Below are 18,820 nucleotides of genomic sequence, written 5' to 3' on the forward strand. Positions count from 1 at the left end.
GGTACTTGGCTGGGGTTTTGGAGGCCTACTTATTGGAACTTTTTAGCAGAGGATTGTGTGTCTGTGGGCCCTGGCCTCTCCTAGCTCAGCTCTAGCCCAGGACCTGCAGTCTGCTCTGCTCCTTGAGTGCTAATCTTCCTTTCTTTCTGGTTCCAGTCTCTGGTTACTCTCTCCTTCTCTATCAAGATCCTGAGATGTCAGAGTTCCCAAACCCACTTCCCAGGTGCTTTTTGTTTTCTTGTAAGCTTTCCTACCATCCTAGAATGTTCCTCTTTGTTCCTAAGATTATTGCATGATCTTGCTGGGTTAACTTTCTTTATTTTATGTCCCAAACCTTCTGGCATCTTAAGATCTTCAGCATTCAGGGCACTGAAGTCTAATCTTGAATGTGGGATTGAAGGCAGAATTAGAAAGTAATGATCAAGGAGTCCTCAAATAGCCAGAGAATGTCTAAGAGAGGGAGACCTGGGGAGGAATACAAGTTCCCCTTGGTGAGGATGGATGGTAGGATTGAGAGAACAGGGAAGAGGCACAAGATATTCTGCTTTTTGACCTGCTATCTGTATCCTAATCTCCTATATTTTTTTCTGTGAGCTTTTTATTGAAGTATAATATATATACATAAAAGTACGCAAATCATAAGTGTACAGATTGATGAATTTTCTCAAACCAAACTATCCATGTGACTGACACCCAGATTAAGAAACAGAACATTACCGGCACTCCCAGAAAGCCCCCAATTATATCCCCTTCCAGGCATTCCTGACTCCCCAAAAGAGTAACCATTATGCTAACTTCTAACACCATAGATTTGTTTTATCTATCTTTGTACTTTATATAAAAGATGGCACACAGTACTTTTATGTTTCACTTCTTTCACTTAATACCCACTTTTACGTATGCAACCACAGTTATTCATTCTCATTGTTCCCTTCTATTGCATTGTATGAATGATTGCAAATTATATATTCTTTCTACTGTTGATGGATATCTGGGTAGCTTTCAGCTTTTGACTATTACAAATAGTGATGCTGTGTACATTCTTGTACATGTCTTTTGGTTAACATATGTATGCATGTCTGTTCTCTTCCTAGTTTGCTGAGGGTTTTTATCCACAATTGGGTGTTGGATTTTTGTCATAATAATAAATGTTCATTTGGACATTGGCAAGTGACCTATTAAGTTTCCAAAAGAATATGTGGAAAGTGTCAGGCTAAGGCAGAGAAGCATAAACCATTGATTGTTTATTTTGAATATTTTTGCAATCTAGTCATTTGAACTCATGGTCCCATAGGTCATTTCCATAAGTTCAAGAATTTCTGAGTCCTGAAGGCCAGACAGTGAAGGTAGACAGTCTATATTCCTGACTTGGAATTGCTTCCCCCTTCCTGTGTCATGTAGGGTTGCAATATTGCATAGTGGACAGAAATAGAAGCTTTGGCGTTTTACTGCCTGGGATTAAAATCTCAGGCAGTTATACAGGGATAACTCATTTAATCCTCACAGTAACCTTGAGGTAGGTACTGTTATTATCTATATTTTAGAGATGAGAAAATTAAAGCATAATAAGGTAACTGACTTGCCCAAGGTCACACAGCAGTAGTCATTTTAAATCTGCCACACGGAGCATGCAGTTTTGCCCTGGGATATCGTCCTTTTCTTACTCTAATTGGCTTTCTTTTGGAAATTCTTCATAAAGAATTTAATGTGAATATTTATTCACCTCCCATAGCTTGCAGCTTATGAACACTGTTCCAGGAAGATAGATACCCAAGGGTACACATAAGAGAAATGCACTCTCCTCAGAGTTCAGAGTCAAACCTCTTTCTGCTCTTTCACCCAGATAAGCTTTGTGACCAAGGAGAACTTCCTGAATTTCTTGTATCTCTTTAGTTTAAGACCTGGGAGAGTGGCTAGTCCTAGCAGCTTGTTTTAGGTCTCTTCCTCCTAATCGCACTCTGATTCCCTCTTGGCATTTTATACCTCCAGGTATCTCAGAACAAAGGAACACATGAGGGATCCAATAAAAGGAAGAGAATTTTAAGCCTCTTTATACCATCATGGAAAGGCCTACCTCCTGTTCCAGTGGCTCCGTTGTGTAATTGTTGCACCCATTCACCCTTGACTGATTTCAAGTTCCTCTGTGTGACTGTGGAGTGAAATGGGGGTTGGTAGTGGTAAGGGGAGCTGCAGTGTGCATTAGGCATTAGAGGAGCAGTCACATACCTATATCTCTAAAGGGGTCAGGCAAGTAAGGATCTAAATAAATGAGGCAGCTTTCAGTGAAGGGGAGACATTGGGCTTAATGGGTCTGAGTGAACAGGTTGGTATGTGTCCAGCCAATAGGCGGCAGTCTGACTTCATAAATATTGCTGATTGTTATCAGAAGAAGATGCTAATCAACCCATGCCTTATCTTACAATTTTGAAGAGAAGTTGGCCCTCCAGGTTTTTATGTGGAATCATCCAACTAAATCAGATTCAGAATACTTGAGCTAACATGGTGCAAGCCAAATAATCCACATCTGTAGGGTAGATTTGGCCTTTAGGTAACTAGTTTATAACCTCTGGTTGGGATGTGATTCAACTTGAAAAATGTTAGAAAGTTCCAAGTAAAGTACTTTCCTCTATTAAGGTATTGTTTTTCACCTCACATGTGCTGTATTTACTTAGAAATCCAAGCCAGAAATCTGGCAGATCATCTGTCACCAAATCATATGCATATTATCTTATTCATGTCTTTGACATTCAGTACTGCTTTGCTCTTACTGACTCTAAAATAATTTTGCCTAGATATTGCAATGGTCTCCCAGCTCATCTTCTTGCTACTGATCTCATGCCCTTTCTGTCTTGCCACCAAAATGATCTTTTAAAATGCAAATCTAATCATATGACTTCTTTGTTTAAAACCTTTTCTTGGTTCTTCTTATCAGACAATAGAGACCAAACACCTTATAAGGAGCCTTTTGAACTATTGAAGCTTTGGTAACACTCTCCTTTTTTTAGTGAAAAGAGCATGAACTTGGAAGACAAAATTAGATTTCAAATCTTGTTTCCACCACCTATTTGTTATGTGACCGTGGGCAGAGCTTTTAGTGGTGGATTTTCGTAAAATTCTATCCTTGGTTCTCACTCTCCACGCTCTCATTTCAATCATGCCTATAGCTTCATCCATAATGGCAAACATTTATTGAATACTTATTATGTGCTAGGCTCCATTCTAAGCACTTTTCACATATCAACTCAATCTTCACAACAAGGTTAAGGTAGGTAATATTATCTATAATTTTTAGATAAGAAAACTGAGGCTTGGAGATCTTGAGTAAGTTGCTCAAGGTATACAGCAAATTAATGACAAAGCTGAGACTCTTGTCTAGACAGCATCTGGCTCCATAGCCTGTAGTTTTAACCATTTTGGTAAACTACCTGTATACAGATGACTCATGTGCTGATCTCTTACTTAAAATGTAGATATTTATATTCTTTTGCTCATAGGAAAGCTCCACCTGAGTCTCTCTTGGGACTTTTAAGCTCACGATGTTCAAAATTTATCTTACTATTTTTCTTTCTCTAGTCTTATTCCTTACCTCATTGAATGGCCTCATCCTTCATCCAACTGCCCAAGAGAATCCTAGAAATAATCCTAGATTCCCTCCTCTTCTTTACCTCCAGATTCAATTGATGACCAAACTCTGTTGACCTCATTGTTCAGATATCCCACTGCCACTAACCTTGTTCAGACTCTCATTTTCTCTCTCCCTTGGACCACTGGCTTCTTACAGTCAGGCCTCTTTACCTCTTGTCTTCTCTAGACCATCCCTGACCATTTAACATAGACATTTGATTAACGGACTCCCTTCCTCATAAGTCTTCAGTAGCTTATCCACTGGGTAAAATCTAAACAGCCATTTTTAGTGACAGCCCTAGGATAGTGTTTTTCAGTTTTTCAAACGGTCTGGGTTGAAATATCAAGGTTTAAATTTCCTATAAATATATATATATGTATATATATACTTTCCTATACTTTCTTAAAATAAAAATGGTCACACACTTGGCTATTGCACCAATGCCAAATTATTATAAAAGCTTTCTAAATCTCCACCTTCAATTTGTGTGCTTGTCTTGTGCACCAATAAAACACAGTTTGCAGACCAGCAGTGGAATGGGGACCCACACTTTAAGAAGCCTTGTTACATGGGACTGCAGAGTCTGATTGTGAGTGATATGCTCATGTTGGTCTCTTCTTTCTCCCTCTTCTACTGGTCTGTGTCCCTTTGCCCACATGATAAAGTTGTTATGGATTGATATGTTTTGGAGAAAGTTTTTATGCAGGTAAAGGAGAGACAGGAAGATGGAGTCTGCCCCTTAAGATTGTCGCAGTCAAAGAAAAACATAGAGACATTTAGTTGTTTTGCATGAAAATTGATTCATGTGTGGGTGAGTTGATTGACTGAGTTAAGGAACAGAGTCAAAAACAAGTTTTATAAGGGAAGGAGAGAGGACAGAGAAAAATGGTAGTCTGGGATGTTCCCAGTGAATCTTGTTTGCACCATTTTGGGTAAACAATTTTCTGTCAGCTAGCAAAGAGGAGTGTCTGGTTTCTACCCTTGAGTGGACAAAAGAAAACAATTTCAGTTGTTTTTGGGTTCTTCACAAAACGTTGCGAGTTTAGCTGTACAGTATACCTATCTGGCTATCTCTGGTGTAATGTCTGTCAGTGTCCTCCCATCAACACCTCCACCTTAGTTAGGCTAGGTCTGCACTGTTTCCTTCATTATAATTTTTAATCTTCAGCCTGTTAGTTAGGCCTGATTCTTCTAGAGAAGGGCCTCAGGCAGTAGCTGAATTAGTTGGTTGTGAGACTGGAGGCAAGGTGGCAAATTGTGTCACAGAAATGAGGAGAGGCATTCTCTCCATATTTGTGACTGTGGCAACTTAATGAGGTCTGCAGGTTTGGCACCTTCTGGATTTTGCAGCTTTGTAGAGGCATTGGGGACAGCACTTCAAGCAGGGAAGCCGGACTGGAAACCAAGAGGGGGGGTAGCATCCCCTTCAAGTGGCTTGTGGAGCACAAACATAGACATATTACTGTTTGAGCCTAATTAGAAAAATGAGCTTGTTTGTAGCTTTTCATTCAATCCCTTTCCACATTGGGGATCATTTAAACTTTAACAATTAATTTCACGTTAGCTTGATTTATTCAAGTAAAAGTGAAAGAAAGGCAGCTTTTATAAGTGCTTTTATAAAGCCACTAAACTCAGAGTTAGGAGACTTGAGATCTAATTGCTATTTTCCTATGGATTATTTATGTGATAGACTCATCTGCAAAGTGTGGACATTGGCCTAGATATTCTCTAATATCCCTTCCTGTCTGATATTATGGAGAAGGAAAACTTGCGTATGATTTACACAGAGGGATATTCCTTCTAATGGTGGAAACTTTTTCACGTATTTACTATTTTTTTTAATCTCTTCACCCACTTGCCTAAATCATAAAGTATACGTGTTTTCCTTTCAGGACAGGAGGGCATTTTTTTTATTACTTTTCCTTTGTCAAGATATTTCCACACAATTTTTCTGCTTTCCTTAGTGTCCATTGGAGAACATCCCCTAGTGTCTCTGGAAGAAGGACCTGTGGTCAGTAGTTCATTCCTGTTTCCTGATCTTGGTTTGACTTGGCTAATAACCACTTGGGCTGATATTTTGATAATAATTATGGTGCTATTCATAATTGAGCTAAGCCTTTTTCTTTGATCCTGAAGGTGACTATGTGGAACAATGATTATGTTGGAGAAAAATACAGGATTTGATTAAATTCTTTCCTCTTTGGACTCCTTGTTACTTTTGCATGGTATTTAACTGCCATTTAGTCATATAGCTTTCTAGTGATAGAGGAAAAACATCTAATTCTGGCCATGGGCAAGTGAGTCTTCTGGGGTCGATGAGAAATAAGCATACAAGAGACAAACTATGATATATGATCAATTGTTTATTTTCAATTTTCATGCAGTTCACTTTTTTGAAATCTGTGTGCCCAAGGAGATTTTTAATGAATGCAGAAAAACACAGAGTTCCAATAGAAGGATAATAGAGGCAGGTAAACTGAGCCATGATATTAGTATAGCAGCTTTGGCCTTCAGACCAGTGATTTTATATTATTGGCTCCTTTGATATTTTTGGCAAAGATTAATGTACCAATCTGGAGAGGTTCTAAAATTTAACCTCGAAGAAAAAAAAAAGGTGCTTACTTGAACCCGAGTCTACCAAAATACTCATAGTTTTCTAAATTTAGCTCTCCATGACATTGATTTCTTCCATTCACCATTTCCTGTCTATAAAGTTCAAAGATTCCTAGAGAATAAAAAGAAACTATCACCAAAGTAAAGAAATAGGGTAACATATTTTAAATAAAATTATAAGAAAAGATACCATCCCTAAAAGTATAATGAAAACTTTTTCATTCAAACTTGTGTTCTTGGTTCATTCTACTGCTCTTTGGGTTAATTACTTTTTTATTGGTTTCTCACTCATAATAATAGTATCTTTGAGATTGACAAAAGCCCAGCTGTTTTGAAAGATCACTTGAATGGCTATATGTTCCTGGGTGTATATAACTGCCTGTGATATTGGATCTCATAAATTCTTCTCCGTATTCAGATCTGTCCCCGAATCCCACATGGCTGTAATCATGTCTGCCAGTTCAAGCCTGAGACTGTCCAAACCCTGACTCTCCATAGTCATAATCTGCACTTCCATAGCTGCCGTGCCTCCAACCTTGACCTGAATCATGCCTTTGCCTTTCAGTAATCACAGAATAAGAATTATTACTCCCAGAATGGTGATGACTGCTATGTGATTGTATTCTTGAATTATACCTTGAATCCTGAGAAGCAGGATTTGAGTGACCTTCTATTGATCCTTGCCATTCTGTTGTATTAGACATAGATGTCCCATAAAAGGATGATGTGTGACCATGACCAAGCTGAGATTGTGAACGGGTATCACCTAAGTGACTGAATGTAGAATCAGGCTTTTGTCTTCTGCTGGAGCTTGAGTGCTCCACGACAAAGTCAAATGGATCACGAGAGAATGGAGGGTCTGGATGAGATCCTGAGTATGCTGAGCTATCAGGTGAATGTTCAGGATGAATGGATCTCTGATCTCTTGAATTGGAATCTGAGAGGCCATGCGGTGAGGCCAAGTGTATTCCTGTAGACCCAGCTAGATTGAAATTCTCATTGGCCTGATTCACACTGGAACCCCGGTGTCTACTGCCACCAGACCCGGATGAGGTCTGTGCCTGTCCAGTCCCTGAGTGTCTGGAGCTGTCTCCTGACTGCTCATAGTGGTGCCCCTGTCTTTCCCTGGTGCTGGATCCTGACTGTGCATGGGCAGAGTCAGAGTGCCTGTGGGTGGCTGTCTGCCCCTGATGGGACCCCGAGTGCCTAGCGCTATCTCCTGAATGGCCCTGGGTAGACCCGTGTTGGTGTCCAGAGCTGGAGCCAGGTTTTCCATGGGTCGAGGTGGAGTGTCTACCTGAACCTTCTGAATGTGCTTCACTGTCGCTGGCCTGACTAACACTGGATCCCCGACGTGCAGCGGTTCTGGATGCGGAGGATGATTGTCCACGTCCGGTGCCTGAGCGGCTGGAGCTGTCTGCTGACTGCTCATGGCGGGATTCCTGCCTTCCTCTGGTGCTGGACCCTGAATGTCCACGGGCTGAGTCGGTGTGTCCTCGAGAGGATGACTCTGCGTGATGGGACCCTGATTGTCTAGATGTGTCTGCAGACTGTCCATGAGTAGATCCTTGTCTTCCTCTGGCACCAGAGTCTGACTGTCTGTGGGCAGACTCAGGCTGCCCGTGATGGGCTTGGCGCCCTCCTTGAGAGCCAGAGTGTCTAGAGCTGTCTCCTGAGTGGCCGTGGGCGGATCCATGTTGGTTTCCTGAAGCAGACCCAGATCGTCTCTGGGAATCTTCTGAGTGCCCTTCACTATCACTGGCCTGACTCACACTGGATCCCCGGTGTCTATTGCCAGTGGAGCCAGATGAGGTCTGTCCATGTCCAGTCCCTGAGTGTCTGGAGCTGTCTCCTGACTGCTCATGGCGGCGCCCGTGTCTTTCTCTGGTGCTGGATCGTGACTGTCCATGGGCAGAGTCAGAGTGCCTGTGGGTGGCTGTCTGCCCCTGATGGGACCCCGAGTGCCTAGCGCTATCTCCTGACTGGCCCTGGGTAGACCCGTGTTGGTGTCCATAGCTGGAGCCAGGTCTTCCATGGGTCGAGGAGGAGTGTCTACCTGAACCTTCTGAATGTCCTTCGCTGTCGCTGGCCTGACTAACACTAGATCCCCGACGTGCAGTGTATCTGGATGCAGAGGATGATTGTCCACGTCCGGTGCCTGAGCGGCTGGAGCTGTCTGCTGACTGCTCATGGCGGGATTCCTGCCTTCCTCTGGTGCTGGACCCTGAGTGTCCCCGGGATGAGTCGGTGTGTCCTCGAGAGGATGTCTCTGCGTGATGGGACCCTGATTGTCTAGATGTGTCTGCAGACTGTCCATGAGTAGATCCTTGTCTTCCTCTGGCACCAGAGTCTGACTGTCTGTGGGCAGACTCAGGCTGCCCGTGATGGGCCTGGCGCCCTCCTTGAGAGCCAGAGTGTCTAGAGCTGTCTCCTGAGTGGCCGTGGGCGGATCCATGTTGGTTTCCTGAAGCAGACCCAGATCGTCTCTGGGAATCTTCTGAGTGCCCCTCACTATCACTGGCCTGACTCACACTGGATCCGCGGTGTCTATTGCCAGTGGAGCCAGATGAGGTCTGACCATGTCCAGTCCCTGAGTGTCTGGAGCTGTCTCCTGACTGCTCATGGCGGCGCCCGTGTCTTTCTCTGGTGCTGGATCGTGACTGTCCATGGGCAGAGTCAGAGTGCCTGTGGGTGGCTGTCTGCCCCTGATGGGACCCCGAGTGCCTAGCGCTATCTCCTGACTGGCCCTGGGTAGACCCGTGTTGGTGTCCATAGCTGGAGCCAGGTCTTCCATGGGTCGAGGAGGAGTGTCTACCTGAACCTTCTGAATGTCCTTCGCTGTCGCTGGCCTGACTAACACTGGATCCCCGACGTGCAGTGGTTCTGGATGCGGAGGATGATTGTCCACGTCCGGTGCCTGAGCGGCTGGAGCTGTCTGCTGACTGCTCATGGCGGGATTCCTGTCTTCCTCTGGTGCTGGACCCTGAGTGTCCACGGGATGAGTCGGTGTGTCCTCGAGAGGATGTCTCTGCGTGATGGGACCCTGATTGTCTAGAGGTGTCTGCAGACTGTCCATGAGTAGATCCTTGTCTTCCTCTGGCACCAGAGTCTGACTGTCTGTGGGCAGACTCAGGCTGCCCGTGATGGGCCTGGCGCCCTCCTTGAGAGCCAGAGTGTCTAGAGCTGTCTCCTGAGTGGCCGTGGGCGGATCCATGTTGGTTTCCTGAAGCAGACCCAGATCGTCTCTGGGAATCTTCAGAGTGCCCTTCACTATCACTGGCCTGACTCACACTGGATCCCCGGTGTGTATTGCCAGTGGAGCCAGATGAGGTCTGACCATGTCCAGTCCCTGAGTGTCTGGAGCTGTCTCCTGACTGCTCATGGCGGCGCCCGTGTCTTTCTCTGGTGCTGGATCGTGACTGTCCATGGGCAGAGTCAGAGTGCCTGTGGGTGGCTGTCTGCCCCTGATGGGACCCCGAGTGCCTAGCGCTATCTCCTGACTGGCCATGGGTAGACCCGTGTTGGTGTCCATAGCTGGAGCCAGGTCTTCCATGGGTCGAGGAGGAGTGTCTACCTGAACCTTCTGAATGTCCTTCGCTGTCGCTGGCCTGACTAACACTAGATCCCCGACGTGCAGTGTATCTGGATGCAGAGGATGATTGTCCACGTCCGGTGCCTGAGCGGCTGGAGCTGTCTGCTGACTGCTCATGGCGGGATTCCTGCCTTCCTCTGGTGCTGGACCCTGAGTGTCCACGGGATGAGTCGGTGTGTCCTCGAGAGGATGTCTCTGCGTGATGGGACCCTGATTGTCTAGAGGTATCTGCAGACTGTCCATGAGTAGATCCTTGTCTTCCTCTGGCACCAGAGTCTGACTGTCTGTGGGCAGACTCAGGCTGCCCGTGATGGGCTTGGCGCCCTCCTTGAGAGCCAGAGTGTCTAGAGCTGTCTCCTGAGTGGCCGTGGGCGGATCCATGTTGGTTTCCTGAAGCAGACCCAGATCGTCTCTGGGAATCTTCTGAGTACCCTTCACTATCACTGGCCTGACTCACACTGGATCCCCGGTGTCTATTGCCAGTGGAGCCAGATGAGGTCTGTCCATGTCCAGTCCCTGAGTGTCTGGAGCTGTCTCCTGACTGCTCATGGCGGCGCCCGTGTCTTTCTCTGGTGCTGGATCGTGACTGTCCATGGGCAGAGTCAGAGTGCCTGTGGGTGGCTGTCTGCCCCTGATGGGACCCCGAGTGCCTAGCGCTATCTCCTGACTGGCCCTGGGTAGACCCGTGTTGGTGTCCATAGCTGGAGCCAGGTCTTCCATGGGTCGAGGAGGAGTGTCTACCTGAACCTTCTGAATGTCCTTCGCTGTCGCTGGCCTGACTAACACTAGATCCCCGACGTGCAGTGTATCTGGATGCAGAGGATGATTGTCCACGTCCGGTGCCTGAGCGGCTGGAGCTGTCTGCTGACTGCTCATGGCGGGATTCCTGCCTTCCTCTGGTGCTGGACCCTGAGTGTCCCCGGGATGAGTCGGTGTGTCCTCGAGAGGATGTCTCTGCGTGATGGGACCCTGATTGTCTAGATGTGTCTGCAGACTGTCCATGAGTAGATCCTTGTCTTCCTCTGGCACCAGAGTCTGACTGTCTGTGGGCAGACTCAGGCTGCCCGTGATGGGCCTGGCGCCCTCCTTGAGAGCCAGAGTGTCTAGAGCTGTCTCCTGAGTGGCCGTGGGCGGATCCATGTTGGTTTCCTGAAGCAGACCCAGATCGTCTCTGGGAATCTTCTGAGTGCCCCTCACTATCACTGGCCTGACTCACACTGGATCCGCGGTGTCTATTGCCAGTGGAGCCAGATGAGGTCTGACCATGTCCAGTCCCTGAGTGTCTGGAGCTGTCTCCTGACTGCTCATGGCGGCGCCCGTGTCTTTCTCTGGTGCTGGATCGTGACTGTCCATGGGCAGAGTCAGAGTGCCTGTGGGTGGCTGTCTGCCCCTGATGGGACCCCGAGTGCCTAGCGCTATCTCCTGACTGGCCCTGGGTAGACCCGTGTTGGTGTCCATAGCTGGAGCCAGGTCTTCCATGGGTCGAGGAGGAGTGTCTACCTGAACCTTCTGAATGTCCTTCGCTGTCGCTGGCCTGACTAACACTGGATCCCCGACGTGCAGTGGTTCTGGATGCGGAGGATGATTGTCCACGTCCGGTGCCTGAGCGGCTGGAGCTGTCTGCTGACTGCTCATGGCGGGATTCCTGTCTTCCTCTGGTGCTGGACCCTGAGTGTCCACGGGATGAGTCGGTGTGTCCTCGAGAGGATGTCTCTGCGTGATGGGACCCTGATTGTCTAGAGGTGTCTGCAGACTGTCCATGAGTAGATCCTTGTCTTCCTCTGGCACCAGAGTCTGACTGTCTGTGGGCAGACTCAGGCTGCCCGTGATGGGCCTGGCGCCCTCCTTGAGAGCCAGAGTGTCTAGAGCTGTCTCCTGAGTGGCCGTGGGCGGATCCATGTTGGTTTCCTGAAGCAGACCCAGATCGTCTCTGGGAATCTTCAGAGTGCCCTTCACTATCACTGGCCTGACTCACACTGGATCCCCGGTGTGTATTGCCAGTGGAGCCAGATGAGGTCTGACCATGTCCAGTCCCTGAGTGTCTGGAGCTGTCTCCTGACTGCTCATGGCGGCGCCCGTGTCTTTCTCTGGTGCTGGATCGTGACTGTGCATGGGCAGAGTCAGAGTGCCTGTGGGTGGCTGTCTGCCCCTGATGGGACCCCGAGTGCCTAGCGCTATCTCCTGACTGGCCCTGGGTAGACCCGTGTTGGTGTCCAGAGCTGGAGCCAGGTTTTCCATGGGTCGAGGTGGAGTGTCTACCTGAACCTTCTGAATGTGCTTCACTGTCGCTGGCCTGACTAACACTGGATCCCCGACGTGCAGCGGTTCTGGATGCAGAGGATGATTGTCCACGTCCGGTGCCTGAGCGGCTGGAGCTGTCTGCTGACTGCTCATGGCGGGATTCCTGCCTTCCTCTGGTGCTGGACCCTGAATGTCCACGGGCTGAGTCGGTGTGTCCTCGAGAGGATGTCTCTGCGTGATGGGACCCTGATTGTCTAGATGTGTCTGCAGACTGTCCATGAGTAGATCCTTGTCTTCCTCTGGCACCAGAGTCTGACTGTCTGTGGGCAGACTCAGGCTGCCCGTGATGGGCTTGGCGCCCTCCTTGAGAGCCAGAGTGTCTAGAGCTGTCTCCTGAGTGGCCGTGGGCGGATCCATGTTGGTTTCCTGAAGCAGACCCAGATCGTCTCTGGGAATCTTCTGAGTGCCCTTCACTATCACTGGCCTGACTCACACTGGATCCCCGGTGTCTATTGCCAGTGGAGCCAGATGAGGTCTGTCCATGTCCAGTCCCTGAGTGTCTGGAGCTGTCTCCTGACTGCTCATGGCGGCGCCCGTGTCTTTCTCTGGTGCTGGATCGTGACTGTCCATGGGCAGAGTCAGAGTGCCTGTGGGTGGCTGTCTGCCCCTGATGGGACCCCGAGTGCCTAGCGCTATCTCCTGACTGGCCATGGGTAGACCCGTGTTGGTGTCCATAGCTGGAGCCAGGTCTTCCATGGGTCGAGGAGGAGTGTCTACCTGAACCTTCTGAATGTCCTTCGCTGTCGCTGGCCTGACTAACACTAGATCCCCGACGTGCAGTGTATCTGGATGCAGAGGATGATTGTCCACGTCCGGTGCCTGAGCGGCTGGAGCTGTCTGCTGACTGCTCATGGCGGGATTCCTGCCTTCCTCTGGTGCTGGACCCTGAGTGTCCACGGGATGAGTCGGTGTGTCCTCGAGAGGATGTCTCTGCGTGATGGGACCCTGATTGTCTAGAGGTGTCTGCAGACTGTCCATGAGTAGATCCTTGTCTTCCTCTGGCACCAGAGTCTGACTGTCTGTGGGCAGACTCAGGCTGCCCGTGATGGGCTTGGCGCCCTCCTTGAGAGCCAGAGTGTCTAGAGCTGTCTCCTGAGTGGCTGTGGGCAGATCCATGTTGGTTTCCTGAAGCAGACCCAGATCGTCTCTGGGAATCTTCTGAGTACCCTTCACTATCACTGGCCTGACTCACACTGGATCCCCGGTGTCTATTGCCAGTGGAGCCAGATGAGGTCTGTCCATGTCCAGTCCCTGAGTGTCTGGAGCTGTCTCCTGACTGCTCATGGCGGCGCCCGTGTCTTTCTCTGGTGCTGGATCGTGACTGTCCATGGGCAGAGTCAGAGTGCCTGTGGGTGGCTGTCTGCCCCTGATGGGACCCCGAGTGCCTAGCGCTATCTCCTGACTGGCCCTGGGTAGACCCGTGTTGGTGTCCATAGCTGGAGCCAGGTCTTCCATGGGTCGAGGAGGAGTGTCTACCTGAACCTTCTGAATGTCCTTCGCTGTCGCTGGCCTGACTAACACTAGATCCCCGACGTGCAGTGTATCTGGATGCAGAGGATGATTGTCCACGTCCGGTGCCTGAGCGGCTGGAGCTGTCTGCTGACTGCTCATGGCGGGATTCCTGCCTTCCTCTGGTGCTGGACCCTGAGTGTCCACGGGATGAGTCGGTGTGTCCTCGAGAGGATGTCTCTGCGTGATGGGACCCTGATTGTCTAGAGGTGTCTGCAGACTGTCCATGAGTAGATCCTTGTCTTCCTCTGGCACCAGAGTCTGACTGTCTGTGGGCAGACTCAGGCTGCCCGTGATGGGCCTGGCGCCCTCCTTGAGAGCCAGAGTGTCTAGAGCTGTCTCCTGAGTGGCCGTGGGCGGATCCATGTTGGTTTCCTGAAGCAGACCCAGATCGTCTCTGGGAATCTTCTGAGTACCCTTCACTATCACTGGCCTGACTCACACTGGATCCCCGGTGTCTATTGCCAGTGGAGCCAGATGAGGTCTGTCCATGTCCAGTCCCTGAGTGTCTGGAGCTGTCTCCTGACTGCTCATGGCGGCGCCCGTGTCTTTCTCTGGTGCTGGATCGTGACTGTCCATGGGCAGAGTCAGAGTGCCTGTGGGTGGCTGTCTGCCCCTGATGGGACCCCGAGTGCCTAGCGCTATCTCCTGACTGGCCCTGGGTAGACCCGTGTTGGTGTCCATAGCTGGAGCCAGGTCTTCCATGGGTCGAGGAGGAGTGTCTACCTGAACCTTCTGAATGTCCTTCGCTGTCGCTGGCCTGACTAACACTGGATCCCCGACGTGCAGTGGTTCTGGATGCGGAGGATGATTGTCCACGTCCGGTGCCTGAGCGGCTGGAGCTGTCTGCTGACTGCTCATGGCGGGATTCCTGTCTTCCTCTGGTGCTGGACCCTGAGTGTCCACGGGATGAGTCGGTGTGTCCTCGAGAGGATGTCTCTGCGTGATGGGACCCTGATTGTCTAGAGGTGTCTGCAGACTGTCCATGAGTAGATCCTTGTCTTCCTCTGGCACCAGAGTCTGACTGTCTGTGGGCAGACTCAGGCTGCCCGTGATGGGCCTGGCGCCCTCCTTGAGAGCCAGAGTGTCTAGAGCTGTCTCCTGAGTGGCCGTGGGCGGATCCATGTTGGTTTCCTGAAGCAGACCCAGATCGTCTCTGGGAATCTTCTGAGTGCCCTTCACTATCACTGGCCTGACTCACACTGGATCCGCGGTGTCTATTGCCAGTGGAGCCAGATGAGGTCTGACCATGTCCAGTCCCTGAGTGTCTGGAGCTGTCTCCTGACTGCTCATGGCGGCGCCCGTGTCTTTCTCTGGTGCTGGATCTTGACTGTCCATGGGCAGAGTCAGAGTGCCTGTGGGTGGCTGTCTGCCCCTGATGGGACCCCGAGTGCCTAGCGCTATCTCCTGACTGGCCCTGGGTAGACCCGTGTTGGTGTCCATAGCTGGAGCCAGGTCTTCCATGGGTCGAGGATGAGTGTCTACCTGAACCTTCTGAATGTCCTTCGCTGTCGCTGGCCTGAGTAACACTGGATCCCCGACGTGCAGTGGTTCTGGATGCAGAGGATGATTGTCCACGTCCGGTGCCTGAGCGGCTGGAGCTGTCTGCTGACTGCTCATGGCGGGATTCCTGCCTTCCTCTGGTGCTGGACCCTGAATGTCCACGGGATGAGTCGGTGTGTCCTCGAGAGGATGTCTCTGCGTGATGGGACCCTGATTGTCTAGATGTGTCTGCAGACTGTCCATGAGTAGATCCTTGTCTTCCTCTGGCACCAGAGTCTGACTGTCTGTGGGCAGACTCAGGCTGCCCGTGATGGGCTTGGCGCCCTCCTTGAGAGCCAGAGTGTCTAGAGCTGTCTCCTGAGTGGCCGTGGGCGGATCCATGTTGGTTTCCTGAAGCAGACCCAGATCGTCTCTGGGAATCTTCTGAGTGCCCTTCACTATCACTGGCCTGACTCACACTGGATCCCCGGTGTCTGTTGCCAGTGGAGCCAGATGAGGTCTGTCCATGTCCAGTCCCTGAGTGTCTGGAGCTGTCTCCTGACTGCTCATGGCGGTGCCCGTGTCTTTCTCTGGTGCTGGATCGTGACTGTCCATGGGCAGAGTCAGAGTGCCTGTGGGTGGCTGTCTGCCCCTGATGGGACCCCGAGTGCCTAGCGCTATCTCCTGACTGACCCTGGGTAGACCCGTGTTGGTGTCCATAGCTGGAGCCAGGTCTTCCATGGGTCGAGGAGGAGTGTCTACCTGAACCTTCTGAATGTGCTTCGCTGTCGCTGGCCTGACTAACACTGGATCCCCGACGTGCAGTGGTTCTGGATGCAGAGGATGATTGTCCACGTCCGGTGCCTGAGCGGCTGGAGCTGCCTGCTGACTGCTCATGGCGGGATTCCTGCCTTCCTCTGGTGCTGGACCCTGAGTGTCCACGGGATGAGTCGGTGTGTCCTCGAGAGGATGTCTCTGCGTGATGGGACCCTGATTGTCTAGATGTGTCTGCAGACTGTCCATGAGTAGATCCTTGTCTTCCTCTGGCACCAGAGTCTGACTGTCTGTGGGCAGACTCAGGCTGCCCGTGATGGGCTTGGCGCCCTCCTTGAGAGCCAGAGTGTCTAGAGCTGTCTCCTGAGTGGCCGTGGGCGGATCCATGTTGGTTTCCTGAAGCAGACCCAGATCGTCTCTGGGAATCTTCTGAGTGCGCTTCACTATCACTGGCCTGACTCACACTGGATCCCCGGTGTCTATTGCCAGTGGACCCAGATGAGGTCTGACCATGTCCAGTCCCTGAGTGTCTGGAGCTGTCTCCTGACTGCTCATGGCGGCGCCCCTGTCTTTCTCTGGTGCTGGATCGTGACTGTCCATGGGCAGAGTCAGAGTGCCTGTGGGTGACTGTCTGCCCCTGATGGGATCCCGAGTGCCTAGCGCTGTCTCCTGACTGGCCCTGGGTAGACCCGTGTTGGTGTCCATAGCTGGTTCCAGGTCTTCCATGGGTCGAGGAGGAGTGTCTACCTGAACCTTCTGAATGTCCTTCGCTGTCGCTGGCCTGACTAACACTGGATCCCCGACGTGCAGTGGTTCTGGATGCGGAGGATGAATGTCCACGTCCGGTGCCTGAGCGGCTGGAGCTGTCTGCTGACTGCTCATGGCGGGATTCCTGTCTTCCTCTGGTGCTGGACCCTGCGTGTCCACGGGATGAGTCGGTGTGTCCTCGAGAGGATGTCTCTGCGTGATGGGACCCTGATTGTCTAGATGTGTCTGCAGACTGTCCATGAGTAGATCCTTGTCTTCCTCTGGCACCAGAGTCTGACTGTCTGTGGGCAGACTTAGGCTGCCCTTGATGGGCTTGGCGCCCTCCTCTATAGCCATCATGTCTAGAGCTGTCTCCTGAGTGGCCGTGGGCGGATCCATGTTGGTTTCCTGAACCGTACCCAGATGGTCTCTCTGAGTCATCCCCTTCTCTCTCACTGTCCGTTTCCTTTCTCACAGTGGACCCTCCATTTCTATGTGTCCCAGAATGGTTTGCTGATTGTTCATTCACAGAATTTGAGTCATTCTTTTCATCCTCTCTATTTCTTTCTTTGTAAATGTTCATTTCTCTGGATTTGACGTCTGAATTTCTTATTTCTTTTCGCTGAATATTTTTGTTTTCTAGTATAGTTTCTTCTGATGCCTTGTATAAGTCATCAAAATCTGATTGTTTCCCTTTTGCATAACCATGTCTTCTATTTTCAGCACCAATTTTCTCTTCTCTTCCTTCAGTTCTCCTCTTTTTAGTATCACCTGCGTTGTTCCTTCTTCTGTGTACCTCAGGGGAACTTGAGTTTCTTTTCATGTTCCCCGTTGGCTCATGATGTGTTTTCCCACATCCCTCTTCATGTCTTGAAGTAGATGTTTCACCTTTTCCTCCCTTTCTTCCAGATCTAGACCTGTGTCTATTTTCCCCTCTTCGTCTTTGGCTTTTGGATCTTGCCGCCTTCCTCTTTTCATCACTTCTTGAGTGACTAGTTATTCTTTTTCTTTCCTCTTCTTCTTCTTCTGTAACATCTTTTTCATGTTGATTATGGTATCCATCCTTTTTTTGCTTGTGCCGTGATGCTTGGAGTTTCTGTCTTCTGGTAGACTGATAGTATGCTTGAGCCAACTTGTATACCATCAGAAAAAACTCCGTAAAGTCTATTTTCTTGTTGTGGTCCATATCAAGGATATGCATGAAGACATCAGCAGTGTCTGGGTCATCTGGATTCTGTACAGAGGGAGGACAGAGAGCGAGACCATATTAGACTGTCTCACATCATCAATGAAATAATTCAACAATTATTTACAGAACGTGAATGCTTTGTACATTAAAGTGGAATCATATATAGTGTTTTTTTCTTTAATACTGTTTGCTTATCATGACTCAACTGTAAACTATAGGTACTGTAGTAAAAAAAATAAATCTTAATCTCATATAGTGACATGACAAGATTTGATGGGGCAAGTGCCTCTTTTTCCTACTTCAAATATCAATATTTTATAAAATCCATATTTGAATTTTATTTTAAATATACCGTTAATGTTCTTGATATTGGGAAGAATATTATGAAGAGCTAGCTAATTGGCATTCATTTCTTTGTCATTATATATTTGTATTATTTTCCCTTCACAGAGGGTGTGTGTGTGAGTGTGCACGTACACACGTGTGTGTCTGTGTATAGTAGATATAAAGGTATAAAGAGAGAAAAACAAATTATATGTGTTTTGAACTAAGATCAAATCTGTTCTTATTCCAAAAAAAAAAAATAATTCCCAAAGAATTCACAATAATCCTTTGTCAGATTATTGAATCAGATTAGAAATGCTATACCCTTTAGTCTTGGCAAATATCTTGTACCTTTAGGATTGGCTGAAACTCTATTTCCAGAAGTTCCTTCAGTTCTTTTTTGCTCAGCGTGTCAGTCTCTTTATCTCTTGTTGAATATTGGTGGAATAGGTCGATGATGGCAATGATGTTTTCCAGAATGGTAGACATCTTGCTGAAATATAGGTGAACCTAGAAAGAAGAAATAAACGTGTACTTTTCTTTTTCTAGGTCATAACAGTTAGTATAATGAATTTCCACATCTTTAAACCTAGGTCTTCCCCTAAGTAGTCCAGCTTTGAAAATGAAAGATATCCATGAAATACTCCTCTCTACCATCTACATG

The 18,820-nt window shown here is 48.9% G+C and overlaps 1 protein-coding gene across 1 annotated transcript; it reads right to left on the minus strand.

The window, feature by feature from the left end:
* Positions 1-6,522: 6,522 nt before the first annotated feature.
* On the minus strand, positions 6,523-18,645 carry LOC131401216 (filaggrin-like). Its single transcript, XM_058536309.1, is given in 4 exon segments — positions 6,523-7,816; positions 7,859-13,118; positions 13,188-17,877; positions 18,508-18,645. Coding segments are annotated over 4 exon segments (11,382 nt in total).
* Between the last annotated feature and the right edge of the window lie 175 nt (positions 18,646-18,820).

This window comes from Diceros bicornis, chromosome 4 (genome assembly GCF_020826845.1).
Source record: "Diceros bicornis minor isolate mBicDic1 chromosome 4, mDicBic1.mat.cur, whole genome shotgun sequence".
NCBI classification, from domain to species: domain Eukaryota; kingdom Metazoa; phylum Chordata; class Mammalia; order Perissodactyla; family Rhinocerotidae; genus Diceros; species Diceros bicornis.